The sequence below is a fragment of the Pseudonaja textilis genome, chromosome 3 (genome assembly GCF_049901715.1).
Source record: "Pseudonaja textilis isolate UNSWEBS1 chromosome 3, rPseTex1.2, whole genome shotgun sequence".
NCBI lineage: Eukaryota > Metazoa > Chordata > Lepidosauria > Squamata > Elapidae > Pseudonaja > Pseudonaja textilis.
In genome coordinates, this window is record NC_141992.1 from 112,695,969 (window position 1) to 112,719,676 (window position 23,708).

Here is a 23,708-nt window from a genome sequence, read left to right on the forward strand (position 1 = left end):
CATTCAGTTAAGGTGAAAGTAAAAAAGTGGTTTTGATGTTTTGATAATAGAAGCTATAAATCCCATTGTTCTAAACTAAAGTGTTGTGACAAGGCTTTGGCTGGAAAATGCAGCAAGGAGGGGCACCATTTGCCACAGCAGAACATGACATGTTTTCAGAATTTCAAATATGTCCTCTGTAAGCTTGTCTGGGTTATATGCAGAGCCTCTCAAACTGATTTGCAAAGTCCCTCAAATTCCCAGAGGTTGTGGGAGGAGCTGCTGGCTGCTTGTGAAGGAAGCAGAGGGTGAGTAGAAAGGAGAAAGATAGTGGCCCATGAGCCTAATGGCGCGCGAATCACATAGCTATAAACCAAGAATACCAATAAGTCATTTAGGGTAAGTGTGCTTGAGATTTTTTTTTTTTTTCAAAATGACCGGCTTAGTTCAGTGTAATACTTGTTTTATAGCTGTCTTTTGCAGTACTCTTTTCAAACTTGGATACTGTCCTCTTTGTAAAAAAAAATTACCAGTCTACATAGACAGATTACCTATCTAGAATCTCTAATCTGTGCTCTTTAAACAGAAATTAGGTGCCCAAACCAGCCATCTATTGAGCTGCTGTGCTACCAGCCGCCACTACCACAAAGATCCTACAGGAAAAGGGTACTATGGACAACCGTGGGATCTGACAGGGTGAAAGCTGTGGACCATAAACAAAAAAATATTTTGCTGTGTCCCAGCATAACAGATACAGTGTCCTTGCTGACCTTAATAGGGACACTAAAGTGACAGGTCAAGGTAGTTGTGATAATGATAACTCAGGTAAGCCAGGGATCATGGTCCTAGAAAAAGAACTTACTTTGGAAAGGAGAAAGTGTGAATCAGGTATTACGCACCAGTCACACAAGAAAAGCAAGGCATCCAAAAAGAGAAGCCACCTTCTGGTTGGGGACTCAATTGTAAGGGATGTAAATTTAGGAAAGGATACTGAGGTTTTGAAAGAGGTCAGGTGTCTACCAGGTGCTACTGCCAGCAGAGACAAGAAGCGTATTCTTAAGATAGTCAAGAATGCCAGCAAGGACTGTGATATTGATGCTATTATACATCTTGGTACAAATGATCTATCCCAGATGGATGAACTTTCTGTTCAGAAAGACTTCCAGAGCATGGGGTATGAACTTAGTAATATGGGCTGTAGGCTTATCTTTTCAGAGGTTCTACCAGTATACAAGGAACAAAAAGGGAAAAGGCAGTGTGTAGCAGAGTTTAATGTGTGGCTAAAGGAGTGGTGTAAAAGGGAAGGCTTTGGTTTTATTAGTCATGATGTCTGCAGCTGGTCCAATGAAAAACTGTACAAAAGAGATGGTTTGCATCCATCAAAGAAAGGGACTGAGTTACTTGGAATTAAATTCACAGATTTCCTGGATAAACATTTAAACTGAACAGCGGGGACAGAGAATTAATGGATTCAGAACATCTCTGTCCCCAGCATCCTAAAACTAATCAATGCAAAATAGATGTTTGTGCAGGTAAGATTATCAACCTTGATGCCAACCAAAACCAAGCATTTAATAGCGAGTGCCATACCAGTGCACTAGATGTTACTGGTGGCCAACACTTTATTGAGGGAAATGGGAAAAACACTTCAAACATGGACTAGCTCAGGATAGCTTCCTCAGCTGAGGGCTAGGGATGAAACAAAGGTAATGTCATAAGGAAATGGCATTATTAAAAAAGCAGCTGCTAGATCGTGTCTGTGCCACATTCTGGGCACATGAAGATGATCTCAGTAGTCAAGAAGAGCTCTAAGCCTAAACTGAAGGTTTCCCATCCTGCAGTTTTCAGCAGATTTTCTTCTGGGGATAAAACCATTTGAAAATAAAGTCAGTTTAAGAAATCCTTTGCAGAGTTCAGCCTTTTCCTCTACTTTGGTCACAGTGATAGTCAGGCGTTCTGTCTATATTGCAGTTGATGTGCCCTGATTGATGGACTCCTGCTTTCTGTCACTCTGGCTAGAGTGGGAAACTTGGCAGAAGTCTTGTCAAGTTTCTCAGTGGAAATTCTGATACTGAACTTGTTAAAAAAAATAGATAATTATAAAAAGCCCTGAAGTTTCGTGGCAGGCAGCCCAACCTGAAATGCCCTCAAGGGAAACCGGAAGTGGGGCCGTTGGAGCGAAGGCGTTTGCACGAACAGAAGTGCTGCCAGGAGACCAGAGCGACATGCTTGCCACCAGTAGGAAGGGAAAAAACACTCCTGAATGGTAGAATCTCATATTGCAGCAAGTAGAAAGGGTGGACTTCCCTTTAACATGGATGGAAAAGATCTTTATACAGCACTGTTATAAAGTAAGAAAAATATAATTGCAGATTGTGCTTACAAGGATCTTAAAGATAACAAAATTAAATCATATTTATTATAATCCTAACATGCATCCAGGACTGCTTTCCTGAGTAATTTTTACATATGAATTCAATAGATTGAATACACAATACTCATATCGGCAGATTAAAATATCCTACTCTACTAATAAAAATCTAATAAATAAATAAAAATAAATATTAGGATCTGTCTCTTTGAATAGGTCCTTGTCTAGTAACTTTGTAAGTTAAATATGATTTTACCCAAATATGATGTTTTGAAGGTCTAATAATAATTCTGTTAGAATACTATCCTCTCTGCTGTTTAGTCTTCTTCCTTCTCAAAATGATGAGACTGGCATCTGTTTATGGAGCTAAAAAATTAAATAGCCGTGCTGGGGGCCATTACAAGATCTTCGGGCACCGTAGCAATCTGAGCTGAATGCTTGGCTCTTAACAGAAAGAGTTTAACATAGCTCACTATCCTGGCAGGCTAACTTGTTGTCATTCTGGATCTCCCTTTTGGGTTGGTAGTATGCCAACTAGTCCTGTTTTCAATTTGGTTTAGGGCCACATTCAAAATTTGTTTGCTACGAGCTGTATCAATGGCCTCAAAGAATAAAATGATCAACACTACAGTTAACATAGCATTAATTCTTTTTAACAACACCTTGAGTTCAAAATGCTGTACTGAGCTTTCAATGTTCACCCAAGATCCAAAGTCTTGGAAAATTGAGCATGTTAAGACCACCTCCACAACAGAAGCTTGTATGGAATTCTATGATGCTTCCCTGCTGTAGAATTGTATTGGTGTTGAGATACAGTAGAATAGTAGATAAATCCCAGATTTGTCTGCTTTCTGACATGAGTACAGAAAATCAGTGTAAAATAAACTATTTTGCAACAGAAACTGCAGTTCCAAACTCCAGATTGGCACTCAAGTGTTATCCACGTGGAACTTTTCAACTGGAAATATTGCTAGTATTAGAACAGCTTGTCAGCATCAAATGGATTTCACGGAGCAAATGAAACAGTTGTTTTTCATCAGTCTTCAATATTCCCACAGAAACCCAAGGATCCCTTAGTCTTATATAATCTAGGCAGAAATTGGTTTTTTTAGATACCACTTCTTTGATATGTTTCCTGACAAATTAGAGGGAGATTAGGTAGTTTTTTTTGTGAATGGCAACCTTGTTTGGAATGTTTTCCCCAAAGATAGTTTATCTGCCCTTCAAACTGAGGTTTGGCATTGACTACAAATATATCATTTATCAATGCCTTTGATGAAAATATCAATTGAAACCTGGGTTAAAAATTAAATAATAAATAACCAGGGTGGAATAATAATTGCTATAAAAGCACTTGTTCTTGCATTGATTAGCATTTAAATCAAACAGGCAGCTAATGAAGATCTTTGCCTTCAGTTAATAATCTAGGAGGTAGGCAACCTGCATGTTGAGGCTTCTAACTATATATGCATTTGGCAGGTAGAAAAACAGGCAAATGTATGCACATAAAGCAGCAAAAAACAAAGAACAGGCTCTTCCAATACTGACTGCAGTGTTTGCTGTTTAAATGAAATCCTACACCATAAAAAGAAAGCAAAAAGCCAAAGAACATTAAAATTTCCACCGTAACTTTGTTTTTACATGTTGCCTGCCAACAAAACTCATAAGAGAATAATGAAATAATACCGAAACAATATAAATATACCAGATGTACAGCACAGACATATTAAAAACATATGATATTGGTACTGTTAAAGGCTTGAGAGTGCGACACTGAAACAATATATAGACACATGTCATGAGTCTGTTTTTGGGAAGACTTCACAACCTAGTGCTCACTTTTAAGTCACAGTTACAGTGGATACATGCTTACTTAGAGGCAAATACTACAGTATTTCTTTCTGTTGTCTCAGTGTTTTCAGAAATGCAACATAATTCTCTTAATGGTGGGTCCTTTTAAATATTCAGAAATGGTTGCAATAGTTCCACCAAATAAATGTAAACCAGTTTTGATCTGACTGAGTCAATTACTTTAAAATCACCAATGCACAGACATTAAATGAATGACATAGATTATTGTGAAAACATAAAGAAAATTTATCAAAGCAATAATAAACCATAATCACAGCAATGCAATACAATTAGCAGCCAAGCTAATATCTATCTTTGTGTCCTCAAGTCAATTTTGACTCATGGCAACTACATGGGTGTACACGGGCAACTCCCTGCAGTTTTTTGGCAAGATTTTTGGAAGTGGTTTGCTCTTGCTTTTTTCCTAAGGCTGAGAGAAAATGACTGCCCAAAGCAGACTATTTCACAGTTCTAAGTTGGTGCCTGATACTATGTGCAAAACACATCTTTTGTATATTAAACAAAACCCATTATCTAGTAATTTATCTATATTTATGTCTGTCTATCTATCTATCATCTATCTACATCTATCTGTTCATCTCATCTCATATTTATTTAACAAAGAAAAATAGGAAATAAGCACATAAACTTTTATCTTCGGTTTAATTTTAAAACATCATCCTCTGAATGAGACTTCCACTGGCAAAACACTTATTCAGCATAGAAAGAAACAAAAATTATTAAGACCACTTAGCAGTTAATAGGAAATTGATGTTTTTCCTGTTTTGTAGAATTTATTTTTTTGCTAATTTTAAGACGGCTCTTCAAACTTGACAGCTTTAAGACTTGTGGACTTCAACTCCCAGAATTCCTCCTCTAATCATGTTTGCTCAGGAATTCTGGGAGTTGAATAGTTGGCTGGCTGAATTCTGGGAGTTTAAAGTTGCCAAGTTTGGGGAGCCCTGATGAAGGCCAACAATAATACCTTTGCCTCACTGAAAAAGTGGGAGTTTCACCCATGGATGATAATCTTTTGCTCTCAGATGGGCAGAAGGCTCTCTCTGAACAGATTCTTTCTTTCAACCTTGGACAAATCTGCATCATGAAATTCAGACAAGTATAGTGATCCAAGGAATTATGAAATTCTGGACTCTGAGACCTACTTATTTTCCACTTATTCTCCTTTCCAAGAAAGGAGACAAAGGTCGATGTGGACAGCAAAAAGGAATGCTGGTATTCTTGTGGAACTTCATGTGTTCCCTTGGTTGATTCTCATTTGGAAATTCTCCTTTAGTTGGATTTTGCCCTGACTAAGGAATTATTGCAAAACCATTGTAATGTTTGTAATGTTAAATGCGACTGGAGAAGTCAATCTGCTCAGTTGCATGCTTGTATCAGCTAAGACTGCATTGCTCAATCATTCCAGAGAAAAATGTTTCCTCAGAAGAGGCACACCCCAAATTCTGAGGTATGTGAGGCCCAAGGGATCTTTCCTTAGGTTGTGTTTCTCCGTGCACTTTGACGCTGGTGAAGTGTGCCTCAATCTGAACTTCAGCAGAGAGAAGCATGTCAGTTCTGGATGCCATAGCCAATCATTATAACTGAGTGTGTGAACATTTCCAACAATGTATTATGTACATTTAGACATTATGAAACCCTCATTCCTTTGGAGAGTAGCTTGTTGCTGTTGAAAATAATGACCTTATTTTATGTTCATAATCCACTTACAGAAACTGCCACTCCGTTAACCCTTATTACATTCTTGGCAGGACTAGACTTCCTGTCTCTGGAACTTCTCTGGAGGTTTTTTTCCTCCTTTGCTGGTACTTTGCTTGTGTGGAGTGACCATTAAAAGTTACAATGGCACTGAAAAAAGTGACTGATGGCCGTTTTTCACACTTACGACTGTTGCAGCATCCCCACAGTCATGAGAGGCCAGGCGAGGAGATGCATGCCTTGATGTGAGTTATATTGAGTTGGCCATGCCCAGCCAATAACATGACCACCAAGCCATGCCCACCAACTAAGCCACACCCACAGAACCGGTTGTTAAAAAATTTGAATCCCACCCCTGCCTGTCATAGTTATTGCTATTGTAACAGGTATCACCTATTCTTTTTTTAAAAAAATTTTTTATTGGTTTTTAAGACAAACATAAACAAAACAAAAAAACATCAAACCATCTTCCATATATATACCTACAGGGTGTTGGTTGGTTTACAAATTGTTTTGTGCTTCCAATTACAGTTACATTGTATATATTCTTATATTTTCAATCAAATATTAAATACATCAATATCATTGTTAATCAATCATTTGACTACACTTTTATTCATTCATGTTTTACGAAATAATCCATATTTTACTTAATTTGTTTAATGACAGTTCATATTATCATCTCAAATCTATCCTACAATCATTTTGTAGATATAATAAGAAAAGAATGCATCTTTATATATTTATTATTTTCTAAGAATCTACACATTTCATTACCATGTTTTATTGTCTAACCATTGATAGAATAGATCCCAAATTTTATAAAATTGTTTATCATCTTGTTCTCTGATTGTAAATGTCAATCTACTCGTTTCAGCACATTCCAATATTTTCTTAATGATTTCCTCCTGTGATGGCATTTTCTCATTTTTCCAGTTTTTGGCAAATACAATCCTAGCTGCTGTTAATACATTTACAATCAGGTATTTCAATTCTTTGCTATATATTTCAGGTAAAATTCCCAATAAAAATATCTCTGGTTTCAAGTCTATATGCTTTTTTATCATTTTTTTCCAATCACGTGTGGATTTTAGTCCAATATTTTTTGGCATTCGCACAAGTCCACCACATATGGTAATATGAGCCAGGTATCTGATGACATTTCCAACATTTTTCAGATTTGTTCTTGAACATCCTTGCTATTCTTGTTGGGGAAAAATGCCACCTGTAAAACATCTTATACAAATTTTCTTTATATGCTGTTGACATTGTCATTTTATAATTTTGAGACCACCGTTTTTGCCATTTCTCTAGATCAATCCCATATCCAAAATTCTTCCCCCAAGCAATCATAGTTTCTTTAACTTGTTCTTCTTCTAGTTTAATTTCTAATAAATATCCATACAATTTTTTAATCACCTTTTCATCAGTACCTGTCAAAATCTTATCTAAGTCAGTCAGTTTATCATAGAAACCTTCTGTTTTAGAATCCTTGTCATGCCTTGAATGTATTTGCACATATGAAAACCAATTCATCTTTATACCTTGTTCCTCTAATTTTTGCATAGATTTAAGTTCACCCTTTTCATTCAATATTTCACCATATCTAACTGTTTGTTCCTTTTTATATATTATAGGATAAGAAAATGCTTCAATAGTCGATAGCCAGACTGGAATTTTCAAATAACATTGTCTTTTAATCTTCTTCCAGTTTAACCACAGAGACTCCCATATATAATGTCTTCTAAAATACCCCTGTGTTCCTTTATACCATAGAAAAGCATGCCACCCCAACAACAGATCATGTCCTTCTAATGTCAACAATCTAGTATTTCTTAATGTTATCCATTCCTTAGCCCACATCAAATTTGTAGCTTGGTAATACAACTCCCAATTAGGCAAACCAAATCCTTCTCTTATTCTGGCATCTTGCAAAAGTTTTTACTTTATTCTCGCTTTCTTACCTTGCCATATATATTTCAACACAATTTTATTTAAATCTTCAAAATAATCTTTTCCAAGCCTAACTGGAATTGTTTGGAACAAATATAAAATTCTGGGTAGTATATTCATCTTGATTGTTGATCTTCTCCCTATTAATGAAAGTTGTAAATTTTCCCATTTCGCCAAATCTAGCACTATCTGCTGCTTAAGTTTGATATAATTATACATCTTTCTGTCAAATGTATCCCCAAGTACTTGATCTTATTCATGACCTGAATTTTCAGTACATCCGCCAGTTCTTCCTTTTGTCTTGATAGCATATTCTTTGTCAAGATCTTTGTTCTATCTTTATTTATTTTCAAACCAGCCACCTTTCCATATGTCTCTATCTTTTCTATCAATTTGGATGCTGTTTCTAGTGGGTCTTCTAAAATGAAAACCAGATCATTTGCAAATGCTTGCAACTTGAATTCTTCCTTTTTAATTTTCATCCCTTTTATATCCTTTTCTTCTCTAATATTTCTATTTAACACTTCCAAGGTTAACACAAACAACAAAGGTGATAGTGGGCACCCTTGTCTTGTTCCTTTTCTTATATCAATAGAGTCTGTCAGTTCTCCCTCTATCATTACCTTTGCCATTTGGTTATGATATATAGCTTCTATTGCTTGAATACATTTTTTTACCAAAGCGCATCTGTTCCAGCTGTAATAACATGAATCGCCAATTCACATTATCAAATGCCTTCTGTGCATCTAAAAATATCAAAGCCATTTGCTTTTCAGGGTGTGCCTTGTAGTATTCCGAAGTGTCTAAGATTACTCTCATATTGTCTTTAATTTGTCTCTTTGGCAGAAATCCATTTTGATCAGGATGGATAAAATTGTTTAAGTATTTTTTAAGTCTTTCTGCCAATATTGAAGCAAAAATTTTATAATCTGCATTTAGTAAGGAAATAGGTCTATAGTTCTTGATTTGCAATGGATCGCCCTCCTCTTTTGGGACAAGGATAATATAAGCTTCTGACCATGATTTGGGTATCTTCTTCTTTAACATAACTTCATTCATCACTTCTAGCAATGGAAGGTTCAACGATTCTTGTAGTGTTTTATAAAATTCTGCCGGAAGTCCATCTGGGCCTAGTGCCTTTCCATTGTTTTGCTTCTTAAGTGCTTCAGTTAACTCCATCATCATTATATTGCTTTCTAACATTGTTTCAATCTCTGTAGGTATCTGGGGTAGATTAGCATTCTGTAAGTACTATTTAACTCTTTCCTCATCAATATTCTCTTGTGTGTATCGTTTCCCATAATAGTCTCATATAATTTCCTTCTTCTATTTACTACCATTGTAAACTTGACCTTGGTCATCTATTAATTGCAATATTTTCCTTGATTCTTTCTCCTTTCTCAATTTGTATGCTAACCATCTACCTGGTTTATCTGCATCTTCAAAATAGTTCTGTTTTGCATCTCTGCTTTTCTGTGCTAGTTCTTTTTCCATTAGTCCCATTTTATGTTTAATTATATCCATTTTTAACTTAATGTTCTTTTTCTTTGGCATTTTCTGTAGCTCTTTTTCAAGTCCTTTATACTCATCCTCTAATGCCTTAGACACTAGTCTTTTCATGGTATTTCTTTTCCTTGTATAGTCTATTATCAAGCCTCTGGCATATGCCTTCATTGTATCCCATACGTTCTGCATTGATGTATCTTCTTTTTTGTTTTCTCTAAAGAAGAAAGCCAGTTCTTTCTCCATCCACTGTATGAAGTCTTTTTCCTTTAATATAATATTATTTAATGTCCATCTAGATCTTCTTCTTTGTCCTTTCCATTTAATTGTTCAGCTTTACTTTGTATTGATCTTTGACCCTCCAACAGGGTAAATTACACATTGTCTACCTAACAGAGGTATTACCTATCAACAGAATGTCAGCTCTGTCAATTCAGCACTTCAACCGTGTCTTCTGAATTTAAGGTTTCATCCAGATGAGTGGAATACAGGATTCTTATAAGCATCAACAGCATTGGGGGGTGTGAGTGTATGTCAAGCAACATTTACTCAATACCTCTTGTGACACTGTCAGAGGTTTGGCTGAAAGTCAGGTTGAAATTGATGTACAGGACTCAGGCATTCTGACTAAAACAAGTATATTTACAATTAGCCAATGATCTAGCCTTTCAACTTACACCCCTTTATAAAGAGGCACTAATATCTTCTTCAAGCTAATTAAATAATCTAAACCAGGCCTGAACACTCTCTGAGGAGTCTGATCTGCGACTCAGTTTCCCAACCGTATGGAAGAAGGCAAGGCTAAAACAAAAAAGATTTAGTCCTTTGTTTTGGATGTTATCCTAAAACTGTCAAATACAATAAATAGTTTGAAACTTTGCTATTTAAACAAGGCTATTTTTCTGTCAAATTTCAGTGGTATAATTTCAGGATGCTGGGAGAGCTTCCATTAGACCTCAAACTTGTCTTCTCCTAATATAAGCTTATGAACATTAAGAATCATAGGTGCTTGATATGCTGTTTGAAACATCTTATTCACATCATAATAGTTCAACAACAGCTGTTAAGTTAATTTACCAAAAAAGTTTTGACAGTATTTTGACAGTAATTATTATGTGCTTTTTTCATTGAAACTATATTGTAAGATTGCTGTATTCATCAGAATTGTTGACGTATTAGACAATTGAGTTCTGAGTAATCTATCCTATTATTAGTCTCTTGGCAGAGCTGGAGAAAATAAACATTTTGTTACCTAAAAAAGCTCTGTATTACAAGATGAAGTGGTGGTAGACAAGTACTGCTTCTTTGCTATCAGCACTCCTACATTATTTAAATTATTTTAAACTTGTATATGGAGACATTCACTTTCAATCTTCCCATCAATGTTCCAGCTGGTTTGTCAGCTACTTTGCAAGTTCTATCCAGGGGAAAAGGAGCATATTAGAAAAGTTACATCAAATAACTATTTGGGAATTGAGCAATGGTTGCCCAAATATGGGTTCCCACGCTGCACTGACCCATAATTTATTATGATTATTATTTGTTGATCCACACTAAGCCAAAGCCAAAAAAACTGCTACCATCTTATGGATGAGTATTAAATTAGTCCAAGAGTTGGTATGGTAAGAGTTCACTGAGGGTTTCATTTTTTACCCAGGGATATCACAGCTGGGATGACCTGACTAAGATTAGCTGCTGTTTGGTTCCTCAGAACTCCTCTTTCTAAGGCCATGCAATAATAAAAAGGTAACAATGCTCTCGTATTAAAGAAAAAGTTATTTGGTGCCATCAAGTGGTCACTTAATATATTTCTATAGGGTTGATAATTATTTTATAGGTTAAGCTGAACTCCAAAGAATAGAATGAGGACATTCAGGGCAAGTTCAGAATGTGAAAACTTGTTCTAGTTTTGATTTGTGATCTACATTCCCCAAAAAGGTTTTTTTTTTAAAAAAAAAACAGTACTTAAGAAAAAGGCTTTAGTGGTGGAGGTTTGTTCATTCATTAGCTTTTGTTTTTACTGTATCAAATTTAACTTTTTGTTTATCCTGCATTTTTTCTTTTATAAACAAAGTAGGCAACATACATAATATACCTTCCTTCTCCCAATTTCCTAACTATCATGTGAGATAGGTTGGCTAAGAGAGAGGAAATGGCCCAAAGCAGAGGTGGGATTCAGCAGGTTCAGACCAGTTCTGGAGAACCGGTAGCGGAAATTTTGAGTAGTTTGGAGAACCAGCAAATACCACCTCTGACTGGAGATTTTACAGTATCCTTCCCCTGCCACGCCCACCAAGGCACACCCACAGAACCGGTTAGTAAAAAAATGTGAATCCCATCACTGGCCCAAAGTCACTTAAATGGCTTTTATGACTAAGCTGTGATAGAAATCCAGGGTCCTGGTTTGAGTTTTTTGGAGTTTTCAGAATGGTGCAAAACAGTTTGCCAAGACTTTAAAGACTTCGTAGTTTTTTCAAAGCTGTACACCGATTTTTTACACAATGTAGTATCATTCCCCACAAAATTAGTCACAGTATGCTAAAAATCAAACACTATAGACATTACAAGACTTTTTAAGTTTTATTTTATTATATAGGTTCTTAAATTATTTTTAGATCCTAATATATCCACTATTTCTCTGTTGTATATGTATTTAACAGTTCTATTATATAGTTTAGTGTACATGGCCTTATGGCTATAATAAACTTATTTTTTATTTTAGCTGAGTCTATGGGAGCTAGGATGAAAAGGCCAGTATTTTCCAAAGAAGTCTTCTTTCATTTAAAAATTGAAATTGTAGACATGACAAACACACACCATGCATTTCTCTGCAACTGAAGATGAAAACCACTAAAAGATCCAATGTAAATGATTTGTATTATCCCGGAAGAAAATAGCCTTAAAATAGTTGTACGTGAGATGTTAACCTCCAAGCTTAAGAAATACAATGGGATAGATGGACTGAAGTATTTTATGTTCAACTTGTAGTGATGGACAACTCATCATTTCAAAGTTCATTCTTGCAACTTGCAAAACTCACATATTGTTGATAGCAAGCATGATTGTATCATTTCCACTTTGAATGCTTTGTTCTGAATGTTCTGTTTTGTAGGTTATTAAGTACTACTGACCCATGACCCACTGGATCATCATTTCAGAAATATTTATTTATCTAGAGAGAGAAACAGAATGTGCCTGGATGGGCAAAAAAAGCAGTCAAGTGGGAGCAGCTTCCAATTTCTTTCCTTGTAGGATGCTGGTAGAGAGCATCATAAATTCTCTCTCCCTCCCTCCCTCCCTTCCCCTCCCTAGTGCAGGTCAGGAATTATACATGGGGGTGCACAAAAGATGCTGTGTGGGTCAGGAAGGTACACAGATGTACCCAAAAGATGTCATGCAGGTTGTGAAGGGCATGCAGGTGAGTGATGTGGGTCAGGAAGGGTATAAGAGATGCTGTGCAGGTTGGGAAAGCATGCAGAAGGTAGTGTAGATCAAGAAGGGTACATGGAGGATATGGGGAGATGTTGCATGGATAGGGTAGGACACGTAGGGGGGGTGATGGGTCAAAAAGGGTGTGTGGAGGTCACAGGGAGGTGGGATGCCATGTGGGTCAGGTAGAGTGCATTGGTGGGCAGCACAGTTCACAAAGGGTGCATGAGGGTTGCAGGGCTACTTGAGAGGTGCCATGACTTAGAAAAAGCACATGTGGGATGCAGCTTGGAAAGAGTACCTAGGAATATTTGGGAGTGTGAAAGAGGTGCCAATGCAGTTCCAAGATAGTGTGTGGGGACAACCTGGGTCCATGGATCAGGTAAGGTATGTAGAGGTGGTGAGAGCATGGGTTGGGAAGGGTAAATGGAAGTGCCTAAAGAAGTGTTGCACGGTTCAGTGTGGCCCAAGAAAAGCACATTATGTCCCTTCCTTTCTTCTCTCCCTCTCTTCCTTCCTATTCCTCCTTTCCTCTTCCCTTCCCTTTCCAGCAGGCAAATAAGTGGCTGCTGAAGGGCGGGGAGATTATAAGGGATTGTGAGAATGGCTGGGAAACAGTCACAGAAGCAGAGCAGAAGCCCAGTAGCACAGCAGCACTGAAGCAGCCACAACTTTCCCAAATTTTATTCCCTCAGGAGTCATGGGTTCCAGATTTTGGACACATTCTGTACATCAATCCATTTGAGATATCTTGGTTCAAAAATTGTTGCCCTATGATGCAGAGTTTCGCCCAGGGAAAGGCCATGACAAGAGTTTTAGCAGTACATAAATTGCAGATTCCATCTGAAGTAGGAGTGCACCATTGAGAAGAACCAAGCTTTATTGCAACTAATAAATAGGAACCCAAAACAACAGGAAAGCAAAAGATTTTTTAAATTTAATTAGTTGAGGGCTACAAAACAGGAAATCCTAGCGATCTGATTGGCTGGCCAGTTTTGGAGACACTAGGCAGGTCCTTGTCACTATATCTACAATGAGTTCTGTTGCGCTGCCCTTCTTGGGGCTGCCTATTGAGTGTACTGTGAGCTGGGGGAGAAGCTTCTATTCTTTGGAATTGCAGGGACCGCTTTGTATGGAGCAAGGGGGAAGTCAGTTTAGGTCTGATGGGATGAGGCAAGGAGATGAACTGGGTTTGATCCTAGTCACGTCTAAAAGACAAGAGGGAAAAAAGATGCAATCTCCATTTGGTTTGTTAAGATTTATTTTCTCAACTACAGGTCTTACTAAGTGTGTGACTAAAAGAGAAGAATGTGTTGTATGTGGAAAAGTCTTTTGCACCTAGACTCAACATTGTAGGATTAGTACAGAACTCACCCAGCCAGCTTAGTTTTTTTGAGAAAACTCAAGAGTGACTCACATGATTCCCAAATTATTTCTGTGAAATATGAAGTGCTATACTTTTCAAGTTCTATAGGGCTTGGATTCGGATTACCTAAGAGACTTTACATAATTACCCCCCCCCCCAATTTTCTTGTTGAGATAATCTGAGGGTGAACTTTCTCTGCAAGCCCACCAGCTCTGAAATGCACTCCCCTTCTGAGTTGAGAGGATTGAGTTTCTGCCAATTTTTGAATGCTTTGAAAACACTCACTTTAAACAGACGTTTAATTACTTCAGCAATTTCAGTTTGTTGTTCGAATGGTCAACTGCCAAAAGAAACTGTGCCTGGAATAACAAAATTAAAGAACAGAAAAACCAGGAAGATTAAAGACAAGTCCATTAATATTAAAAGAGGCGAGTGTGGTACACTGAACCAGGACCAGGGAGATCCAGGTTCAATTTCCTGCCCTATCCCGAGGGAGGAGATAAAATAAAAGGAAAATTCCAGTCAAGTTGCTTTGAAGCCTGCATTGTACATGGCTGAAACAGGCTTAAGTAATTTGTTAAGTGAACTGGGTTAAAAACAGGGCTTTCCTCTTGTTTCCAAACCTCAGGTTTTGTCACCAACTACAACAGAGGGAAATTAGGTGATATATTAAGCAGTGACTGGGAAGAAAGGCAATAGGAGGAGGAGAAGGAGTGACAATGAGAAAACAAATGCCAGTAATCTTCCGCTGATTCAAATATAGGTATATATATTTGGGGGAAAGGACCTCAGACCCTCACCCACTAACACCATTTCCATGTAAACATAAACTGTGCCACCAGGTGGTTTGTGCCTTTTAGATCAAGAATGCTCTATCCTGTGAAATACATAGGCAGCACAAATTTAGAGATCATGTGTCTCCAATGGCTAAGTCTTTGTAATGAATATTAAGAGAATACACATCTTTAAACATCTTAACTTTTGACAAGAAAATCTTTAATGTGATTTTTCTCTGCTATGACACAACCCATGCTTGCAAAATAAGATGCCATGTTTATAAAGTATTCTAAAAGGAAAATTATAGGAAATTATTTGCTTTAGGAACTTAGAAGCATTGCTGAATTAGTGGCAACAATTCTCACTTGAAAATGTATCCGGAGTGTTACTCATTTTAACTAGAGACATGGGATTAGAATAGTAGAAAGCTGACTTGTAGGAAACCAGATGTTTTTAGGTGCAGCTACTTTTTTGCAGGGAAATCCTGTTCTGCCAAGGAATACGATAAACCTCAAAAGTGCAGGTCATTGTCTGCAAATAGAAGAAAGACAAAAATGAAGTATTTCATGTCACATATCATAACTGGCAATATTATAACAATATAATAAGGTATAAGGTAAATCTGACCTTATAGAGCACCTGAATGTATGACTCGTCTAAATCAACCTGAGAATTGGAACATAAACCTACATAGGGTGCCATGCCCCCATTGGAATCTGAACGTGCGGAGGATGATGTGCCGGAGCTGATGGAGATGGAAGGGGGTGGCAGAGGAGCAGGTCAAGGCAGCCCAGGGACCCTGAGGATTGGGATGGCCTGTTAGCAGGGAAGAATGGTGGAGGATGACCGAGAGAGGGCAAGCAGTAGACATGAGGAGCAACGGAGCTCAGGCGATGAGCAAGGACTGCCCCCTCCTGATCCCTGAGCACGGAGGGTGGGGAGGAGAGGGGAACAGCACAAGCCAACCAAATGACTCGGTAGGAGAGCACCCTGCCCCTCTTCACAAGGCACACATGGGGACTGAGATTTAAGGAGACGCTGTGGGGAGTGACGTTTGTTGGGAAAAATTGCTGAATTGGTGGAGTTTGGTGTGCCAGTACAGACATTTGGAGTTTGTAGGGCTGCTTGCTACTTCCTGACTTTGTGGACTCAGTACCTTGTTCCCTACTTGTGGATCCATTGTTTCTTCCTTGTTTCATAGACTCATTTCCCTGTTCTCTTGCTTTGCTGGACTGGGTACAGAGGCTGCTCTGGGTATGTGTGTGCGCACCATCATAACTTTCAGCACCATCATAACTTTCAACAATCAATGAATAAGCAATTGCCAACAAGAACTATCTTGCATGGACCAGGGGTGTCAAACTTGCCACCCACGGGCCGGATGTGTCACGTGCTGGCCCCACCCCTGCCCGGTTTTGTGAAGGGGAAAAAAATCTCATACGTCACTGGACGCCACTGTGATGATGCAAGTTTGACACTCCTGGTATAGACATATCATGGCATCTGGTATCTTTTCCAAGGCCTTCATGGCTGCCCTACCAAGGGCTAATCTGCAGTGTATTTCTTGACCACTTATTCTTTTATTGTTGAAAGAAAAAAGGCAGAAGCTATCTACCCCTTCAATATCTTCATTGTCAACTGGAAAGACAAATCCTTAAAGCTATTTAAACTACTCACATCCTCAAAACCTCCCTTAGTTGCAACTGCCTTACTTTAGTAAAGAGGAAATAATGGTGCAGCTACTCTACTGCTGAATAAGATCTTGCGGCTATTTAAGGAAGGAAAGGGTTTTTCTTAGTGCTTTATTTAGCTGTGACCTTCTGAGTAACTAGGCAGCTAATTCAGGCAGTTTTGGCATGGCAATGTTTCTCCCTAACAAAAACACTGAACACTTTGTACACTGAACAGAAACCCTGAATAGAGAGATACAGAATTGCCTTTTGCTGTATCTGACTGTTGCCGAAAAAGTCTGGTTTGTCTGAGCAATCATCCAGTATTTGCAATCCTCCATAACTGTTTTTTTTTAAGATGGGATGGATGGAAGATACAAGATGACCCTGTGATCTGAAAAACGTTGGTCTGGTGCAGAGAGTTTCCTTGTGACTCTGGTTAAGTGGGCGTTACAATCTCACTGAAATCTACTGTGCAGGTTAGTAATGATCAACATAAGCACCACATATTTTAATGAATTACATAATAATTGCGGTAAATATGTAGAATAACTCTTGCTTCCTTTATTAAACTCTTGGAAAACAATCCCTCTTCTGCTCTTGAGGATTACCATATCTGAGTCCCCACACACACACACCTTTGCCCCCATCTAATGGTGATCAGGATTTCTGCAGGACAGATACAATATTCCTAGTAAACATGAAGGCATTTTTCTTTAACAGACTTCATATTAAAAACAAACACTTTACATACGTTGGGAATGTGTCAGGTTTGGGCCCCAATCTCACAGTTTTACTGAAACTAAAACAAACTCGTCTGTTGGGAAACTCCCAGGCAGGTAAGAAGGAGGGATCAAGCAGGGAGGGAGTTAATCTTGAATCCAGAAAGAGGCTCCAAGTTCCATGAGATTTTTTCTGTTAGTTTCCAAGGGAGGATGAGCAGCCTGGGTACAAGGAACCAGATCCACACATGAAAGTTGACTACTCTTCTGTACAAGAATTTCCCAGGACTGCTCACCCTTCCTGGAGAACAAACAGATAACGTTCCATGGACCTTGGGGGGTGCGTGTGCATGACTGCACAATGACTCAAACTCCTTGCTTGATCCTTCCTCCTTGCCTGGCTGGGAATTTCCAAATGTCGCCTTACATATTTTATCCTAATATTTTGGGGAGTTATGCAGCTCTTGTTTTAGTAAAGGTTTTGTAACAGTACTTCTTGTGATATTATCCATGCCCAAGCTATGAACTGAGTAGCTATGTAAAGTAATCGCCACATTAGATTTTATAGTGAAGTTACAGAACCCAGAATCGCATTATGCAGACTGCCAAGAGCTTTGTTTTTGGCATCCCCCATTGTGGAGCAAAGTAGGTCAGTTATCAGAGCAAGGCTGTTGATAAGAGGAACAAAACCTGGAGTCATACAGAAATGGACTGAACTCACACCTCAGTGATATATTCAAGTATTGCCATGCCCATGTCTTTTTTTTTTTATGTGGAGCAGGACTTCTATTCATTGGAAAATTAACAACAAAGAAGATAGTAATATACTGGGACATTACTTTCAGCTCTCAGTATTATGTGGTCTGGCCTTCTTTTCAAAACTGTAAAAGGGGAAGGGAAAACAAGCCGGTTTAACATATTATTTCTCATATATCACCCCACTTCATATCCAAGATTGAACAGGGATCAATCATGTCTAATTCTGCTTAGTCCTTAGAACATTATCCTTTTTCTGCCACTTACCTGTGCCAGTTTAGGTGTGTCATGAAATGCACAATTTTCAAGGTCAGATGCTCCCTTACGACAAACTGTACGTCCAATCCTAACAGTGAAGAAATACTTCACTCCGGCGACAATCTGCATGATATAAAAAGTTGGAATATGCAACATTAGGGCACTTACCCAATGCATGTCTGAAAATATTTAGTGTTCTGACTGCCCAAGATTATAAAGCATATTAAGTGATAGGCCTTACTACAAGAATGTCACCGAGTACACCCATTGCCACCTATGGAAACAAGTATGAGATGAGGGACCCTTTCCTTTCAGATGAGAGTGTTTTCTTTGGGGGGAAGCGGGGTCAAAGGACCCACACCTGGAGAATCTAAAGGAAGCACCACAATATAGTGGTATTACTATACTTTAGTAGATGCGCATCACCTAATCTGTGCTGAAACTGATGGACTGTTGGAACTTAATTCAAGATAGCAGGTGCAGTAAGCTTAGGAATTGGGCAGCTCTATCCTCCAACACAACACCATCATTCTCCACCCCTAATATTTGCCACTTGAAACTGCTCAACCCTCTTAATGGTAGAACCAGCTCTAACTGAATGTAATTGATGACAGTTTCATCTCTACTGATCCAACTGCTCAAACAGTACAAAGGTGAAATAGCCTTTAAATATAGTGAACTACTGTTCACCACAGGGATAAATGCAAAACAATGCCCTGGGAATCTTGATGGACCTACAAAAGAGAGTTTGAAACAGATGAAGTTCTCCCAAAAGCTTCTTTGATGCTGGAGTGCATCTGATAACAGGCATGCCACATTAGAAAACGTGAACGAAAGCATTTTGGGTGCTGCGTCCATCAGGTATAAAGATGGTGGTACTACATTAGATAGATAGTTTGCTAGATTGCATGGCTCAACCACTGCTGCAAGCAGCAATTCTTTCATTTCACATGGTAGGCAAGTAAGGGAGAAGAGTATGTTACTGATAGCAAAATTATATAGGAAAGGTGGTGTGGGAAGCAAATAAAGAACTGAAGTATCTTGATGATAATGTTGACAGAATTAAAGTATTAAGAAAAATAATTAGCACCTGACTTCACTGTTTGTAGGGGAGGGGTATACATATATACACAAAAGTATCTCCTTGCCTATTTTTCCATTTCATGATACCAGCTAACACTGAACATGGCAATCAGGTATGGTAGCTGTCTGACTCTAAGATGTATCAAAATCAGCAGGCCAAGCGACAGAATGTGCTAGTTTTGATGAAGAAAGTGTATGAAACACACACAATGTTCTGAGAATTGAATATATCATACTCCCCAAAGTTAAAAGGACAAGAGCATTTATAACTCTTACTTACTCCTGTGCAAGTTTTTCTTTCCAGTTTAAATTTTTCAAAAGAACTACCAACTGGATTATGCCCAGGGACTGCAAACATACATATCTAATCTCTGGGCTGGGAATTGCAAAAGTGATGGAACAAAAAGGGAGGCGTTCTTTGACCCAATTAAAGCAAGGACATTCTAGTCAACAACAGCCCACATTCTCACTGTCTTGCCTGCCAGAAGAATGTTCCCTTCTCCCAATTACTGTAACAAACCTGAGTTTGTCCTGGTCATATCTGCAATTAACTCTTCATCCGCTTCTATATCTACCAGAGGGATGATCATCTGAACTCTGTTGGGGTTAAAATGCTAAATTGCACAAGGAGCCGGGGTGGGGGGGGGGAGGATTACAACCCCCCTGAAAAAGTGAGGATGCCCCTCTCATTAACGGAGTACAGGGATCAATCTCTAATTTCCCGGGCCGCGCCCGGAAAACCTATTCCTGTAAATTAGCCCGCCTGGCGCTGCCACCCCAGAGTCGCGCTTTCACCTATTATTCGCTCACCTGTTTTTGGGCTTCGACCACTTCGGAGACGCGGCTAGCATACATATCATTGCTGCCTCTGTTGTATTCGTTCATGGCGAACTGAAGGGCCGCCTGGACGCCCGGTTCCTCCGGGGAAGCATTCTCCCGTCCCCCGAGGAGCCTGGTCCCGAGGGCCTGCTTGCAGATACAACTGAGCAAGAGTACGCTGCACACCAAAAGCCCCCGCAACAAAGCCATCTTTCCTCCGCAAGCGGCGCCCAGCTCCCAACCGAAACGCCTCCTGCCCGTATCTGCAGCACGCCGGCCTGCGTTTCTTGTTTTTGTTTTCCATAGGAGCCCCTCCCCTAGACGGGAAGGAGGTGGAGTCTCATCCCCAGGCAATCGGTGCTCTTTCCTCTGGAAGGCACCGCCTCTCAGCTCAGCTTTTGTTTTTGTTTTTCCAAAGTATGAAGCTGTAGGATTAACTTCCCTATCAGGAAAAAGACAGTGACTCATTTCATCTGGTGATATTTCCAGATTCCTGTCCTCTTAATCATTATTTGCAGTTTCAAAACTGCTTTTGTTTTGTCTCCTGATAAACTATGAAACCAAAGGTTCTGACTGACGGACCTCTTAAATGCTCCCTTGGGAGTTGCCTTTGCCGTCCCTCCCTCCCTCCAATCTTTAGAAGAGCAATAAAGAGTAGTGAGGAATGGCAAGAGTCTGTTTCTGAGGGAAGGAGAGACAACGTAGCCGGATCCATCCAATAACCAGATGGTAAACTCTCTTTTTAACGATCCTGTAATCCCTGCGTAGAAAGTTAGCATCCAACCCTCTCCTAGACAGATGAAATATCCTGGGAAATATTTAAAAGGCAGAATATTCCCCCTAAAAAGAGTAGAAACAGAGGCAGAAACTCAGCCTCCCCAACCTTTGCTAATGGGCCATTAAGGCCTAGGCTTCATAACAAATGCCTCTACCCATCTCACCTGTTATCAGCCAACACTCAGGTGAAGCCATGTGATCCAGACAAAGCCTACAACTTAATTAACTAATTATCTACTTATCTACTTAGTTAAGACCCCCGCCCCTGGGAGTCTAACAGCCAATAGGATACATTTCTTACACAGGAACAGGAAACACTAAGCTGGGACTCAACAGAGGGTATATAACTAAGGATCTCTCAGCATTTTGGCCCTTCTTTTCCTTCATCTTGTGATCGTCCTTTTCACTTTGGAGCTCCAAGCCATGTGGTCCTATCCACCATTAAACCATCTTCCCAAACAGCCTCCAGGTTTCCAGTGTCTTTTTCCCCACTTGGAATGGAACCCAGAAGGATAATTCTTCCAACACCTGCAAAGAAGTAAAACCCTCAAACACAGATGCATCCAGGCTTACATGCGAATACAATCGTTACATTTTTTTTCCTTGCCTGAACCAGATCTCAAAATAATAGAATGATGTTGACGTTATCCATTCATTGGTGTCCGACTTTTTGCGAGTCTGTGGGCTGGGTGTCTCCACGTCTTTTGATCTTTCATAAATAATAGAATACAGCAGTTTAAGTGCTACAGCCTTTCTACAACGACAAATAATTTACAGTGAATGGCTAGAGGAGCTGTAAATAAGTGATTAATTTGTTAACATTGAATTAATTAAAAGATATTCAGAAGAATATCTAAAAGATAGGAGGAAAAGTTCAGAAGTTGTGGTGATGTGGTTCCACATGCTAGATTGGAGGGTTGCTCTTTATGATTCAGCCCATACTTTTGCAGGCTTAATTGCCAGATAGAGTTGGTAGCAAATTCTGCCACAAAATTTGAAAAGCTGCTGCCCTCAATGCATAAGAGGAGAATTAAATGGATCAGTAGTAATTAAATGGATTCAACATAAAGCAGGTTTTTGTGTCTCCTTGGTTATTTTTGAAGCTTTCTCCAATACCCAGATTCAGAGATATTTGAGGGGCAGTCTCATTTTTTTCCAGTCTCACCATTACATGGCATAACCATTGTGGTCTTAGCTTCCTTACTGTGTGAATTGGCTCAGTGAGCCGTTTCTCCTTATTTTACTTTAATTCTGTATTTTTTTAATAAATACAATGGTTTTGAGGAAGCTCACTGTTTGTTCCAAGATCTGTTCTGATGTGGGGATTTTTTTACTGCAAGGTCTTTGCATAATGTGCAAAAACATGCTGTTTCCTATGTAAATTAACACTAACACATTAATGAACAAAGTTTTCAAAAAAATCATTTTTCTATAAATTGAGTTCAATAAAGTTACAAATACCATAATTGTACCATTAAGGCCCTTCAAGATTTTCTCAGAATGATGTAATTTTTTTAACTTCATCTATACTTGGACTTTGCCAACAAGAAAAAGGCAATTTGAACTGCAGGCCGCACTTCTTGCATTCCTAATTTCAAGAAATCAAACATTCACAGCCTAAAACTTAGGGCCCCCATAATGGTATTGTATTTAATGAAACTTTCTAGAAATGTATAGAATAATCTGCAGTATCAGGAAAACTCTGATCTTGAAATCTCAAGACTCATTAGTTTATTTCATAAGAGAATCAAGCATGTAAGATTAATTTGTTTTTAATATTGTGCCTGCAATATTGCTCCTTCCTGAAAAGTATGCAAAATGAATAAATTGTACATGATGCAAAGCAGCTGTATATTGTAGTGTAATATTGGAGATGGAGACAGCTGTATACAATTAAATTTCATTTTAATGTATGCTGTTTAGTCTACATTCAATGTAACAATAAAGTTATTCTAAGTCTAAGCATGCAAACTTCAATTACTCACTCAGATAAATTAAAGTCCCTGTACATTATATAAAAAATGGAATACCTAAATTCAAACTTTACTGGTCACTGGACAGCAACTCATACAAATTTGCTAACAACCCAAATCATATTGCCAGAGGATTTTTAAAGAAATTAATGTTTATTAGACTCAATAATTGTATATAGAGCTTACGACTACTTTGCTCTTAAGAAAAAAATATCCTTAAATCTTATTAGATCAAGTCATAATCATGAAACAATGTGCAGATTATTTGACCCTGCAATGACAGGTTATCTCATTAACTGCACACTTTGATAAAGTATATGGATAGAGTTGCAGCGGTAGTGCTCAGAAATTCACAACAGGAATTTAGGGGGGCGGGGGAAACATACAGATTTTTGAAAGGTGGACCGGATGTAAGACTTTTCAAAGAATGAGGACTATGATCAAAAAGGCCTTTGATGAAACATATTTCATAAAGTGTAAGCCTTCTGTATATACAGACCAAGTCTTCCAAATATTTGTACATAGGTAACTTATGAAAACTTTCAAGAGGATGAATCAGAGTCCGAAATGCAAAGTAATATGTTGCTGAAATGCTTTAAAAATGTTATTTTTAAAGACAGCACTAAATATGTAATTTCATCTTAGAAGAACACAATTTCTTCTAGTAGAAAACTCAGCTAGGGGATGACTCTGAACAAACTGGGA

The 23,708-nt window shown here is 38.5% G+C and overlaps 1 protein-coding gene and 1 long non-coding RNA gene across 2 annotated transcripts in view; one reads left to right on the forward strand and one right to left on the reverse strand.

The window, feature by feature from the left end:
• Positions 1 to 23,708, forward strand: part of LOC113436529 (uncharacterized) — a 49,472-nt gene that overhangs the window by 24,065 nt on the left and 1,699 nt on the right. The window contains exons 3-4 of the long non-coding RNA XR_015743068.1: positions 11,031 to 11,119; positions 16,974 to 17,094. This is a non-coding gene — a long non-coding RNA (uncharacterized LOC113436529). The remainder of the gene's footprint in view (positions 1 to 11,030; positions 11,120 to 16,973; positions 17,095 to 23,708) is intronic.
• LOC113436530 (cystatin-2) lies at positions 15,143 to 20,520 on the reverse strand. The gene is made up of 3 exons (XM_026700988.2): positions 20,245 to 20,520; positions 18,361 to 18,474; positions 15,143 to 15,476 (listed from the first exon to the last, which is right to left on the reverse strand). Exons 1-3 carry the CDS (start codon positions 20,461 to 20,463, stop codon positions 15,399 to 15,401), a joined length of 411 nt encoding a protein of 136 aa, XP_026556773.1. The 5' UTR covers positions 20,464 to 20,520; the 3' UTR covers positions 15,143 to 15,398.

Coding starts and splice junctions, on each gene's coding strand:
- LOC113436530 (XM_026700988.2), bottom strand. CDS start 20,463: ATGGCTTTGTTGCGGGGGCTTTTGGTGTGCAGCGTACTCTTGCTCAGT. Junction 18,475..20,244: donor TGGTCGAAGCCCAAAAACAG/GTGAGCGAATAA, acceptor TATATCATGCAG/ATTGTCGCCGGAGTGAAGTA. Junction 15,477..18,360: donor ACACACCTAAACTGGCACAG/GTAAGTGGCAGA, acceptor TTCTATTTGCAG/ACAATGACCTGCACTTTTGA.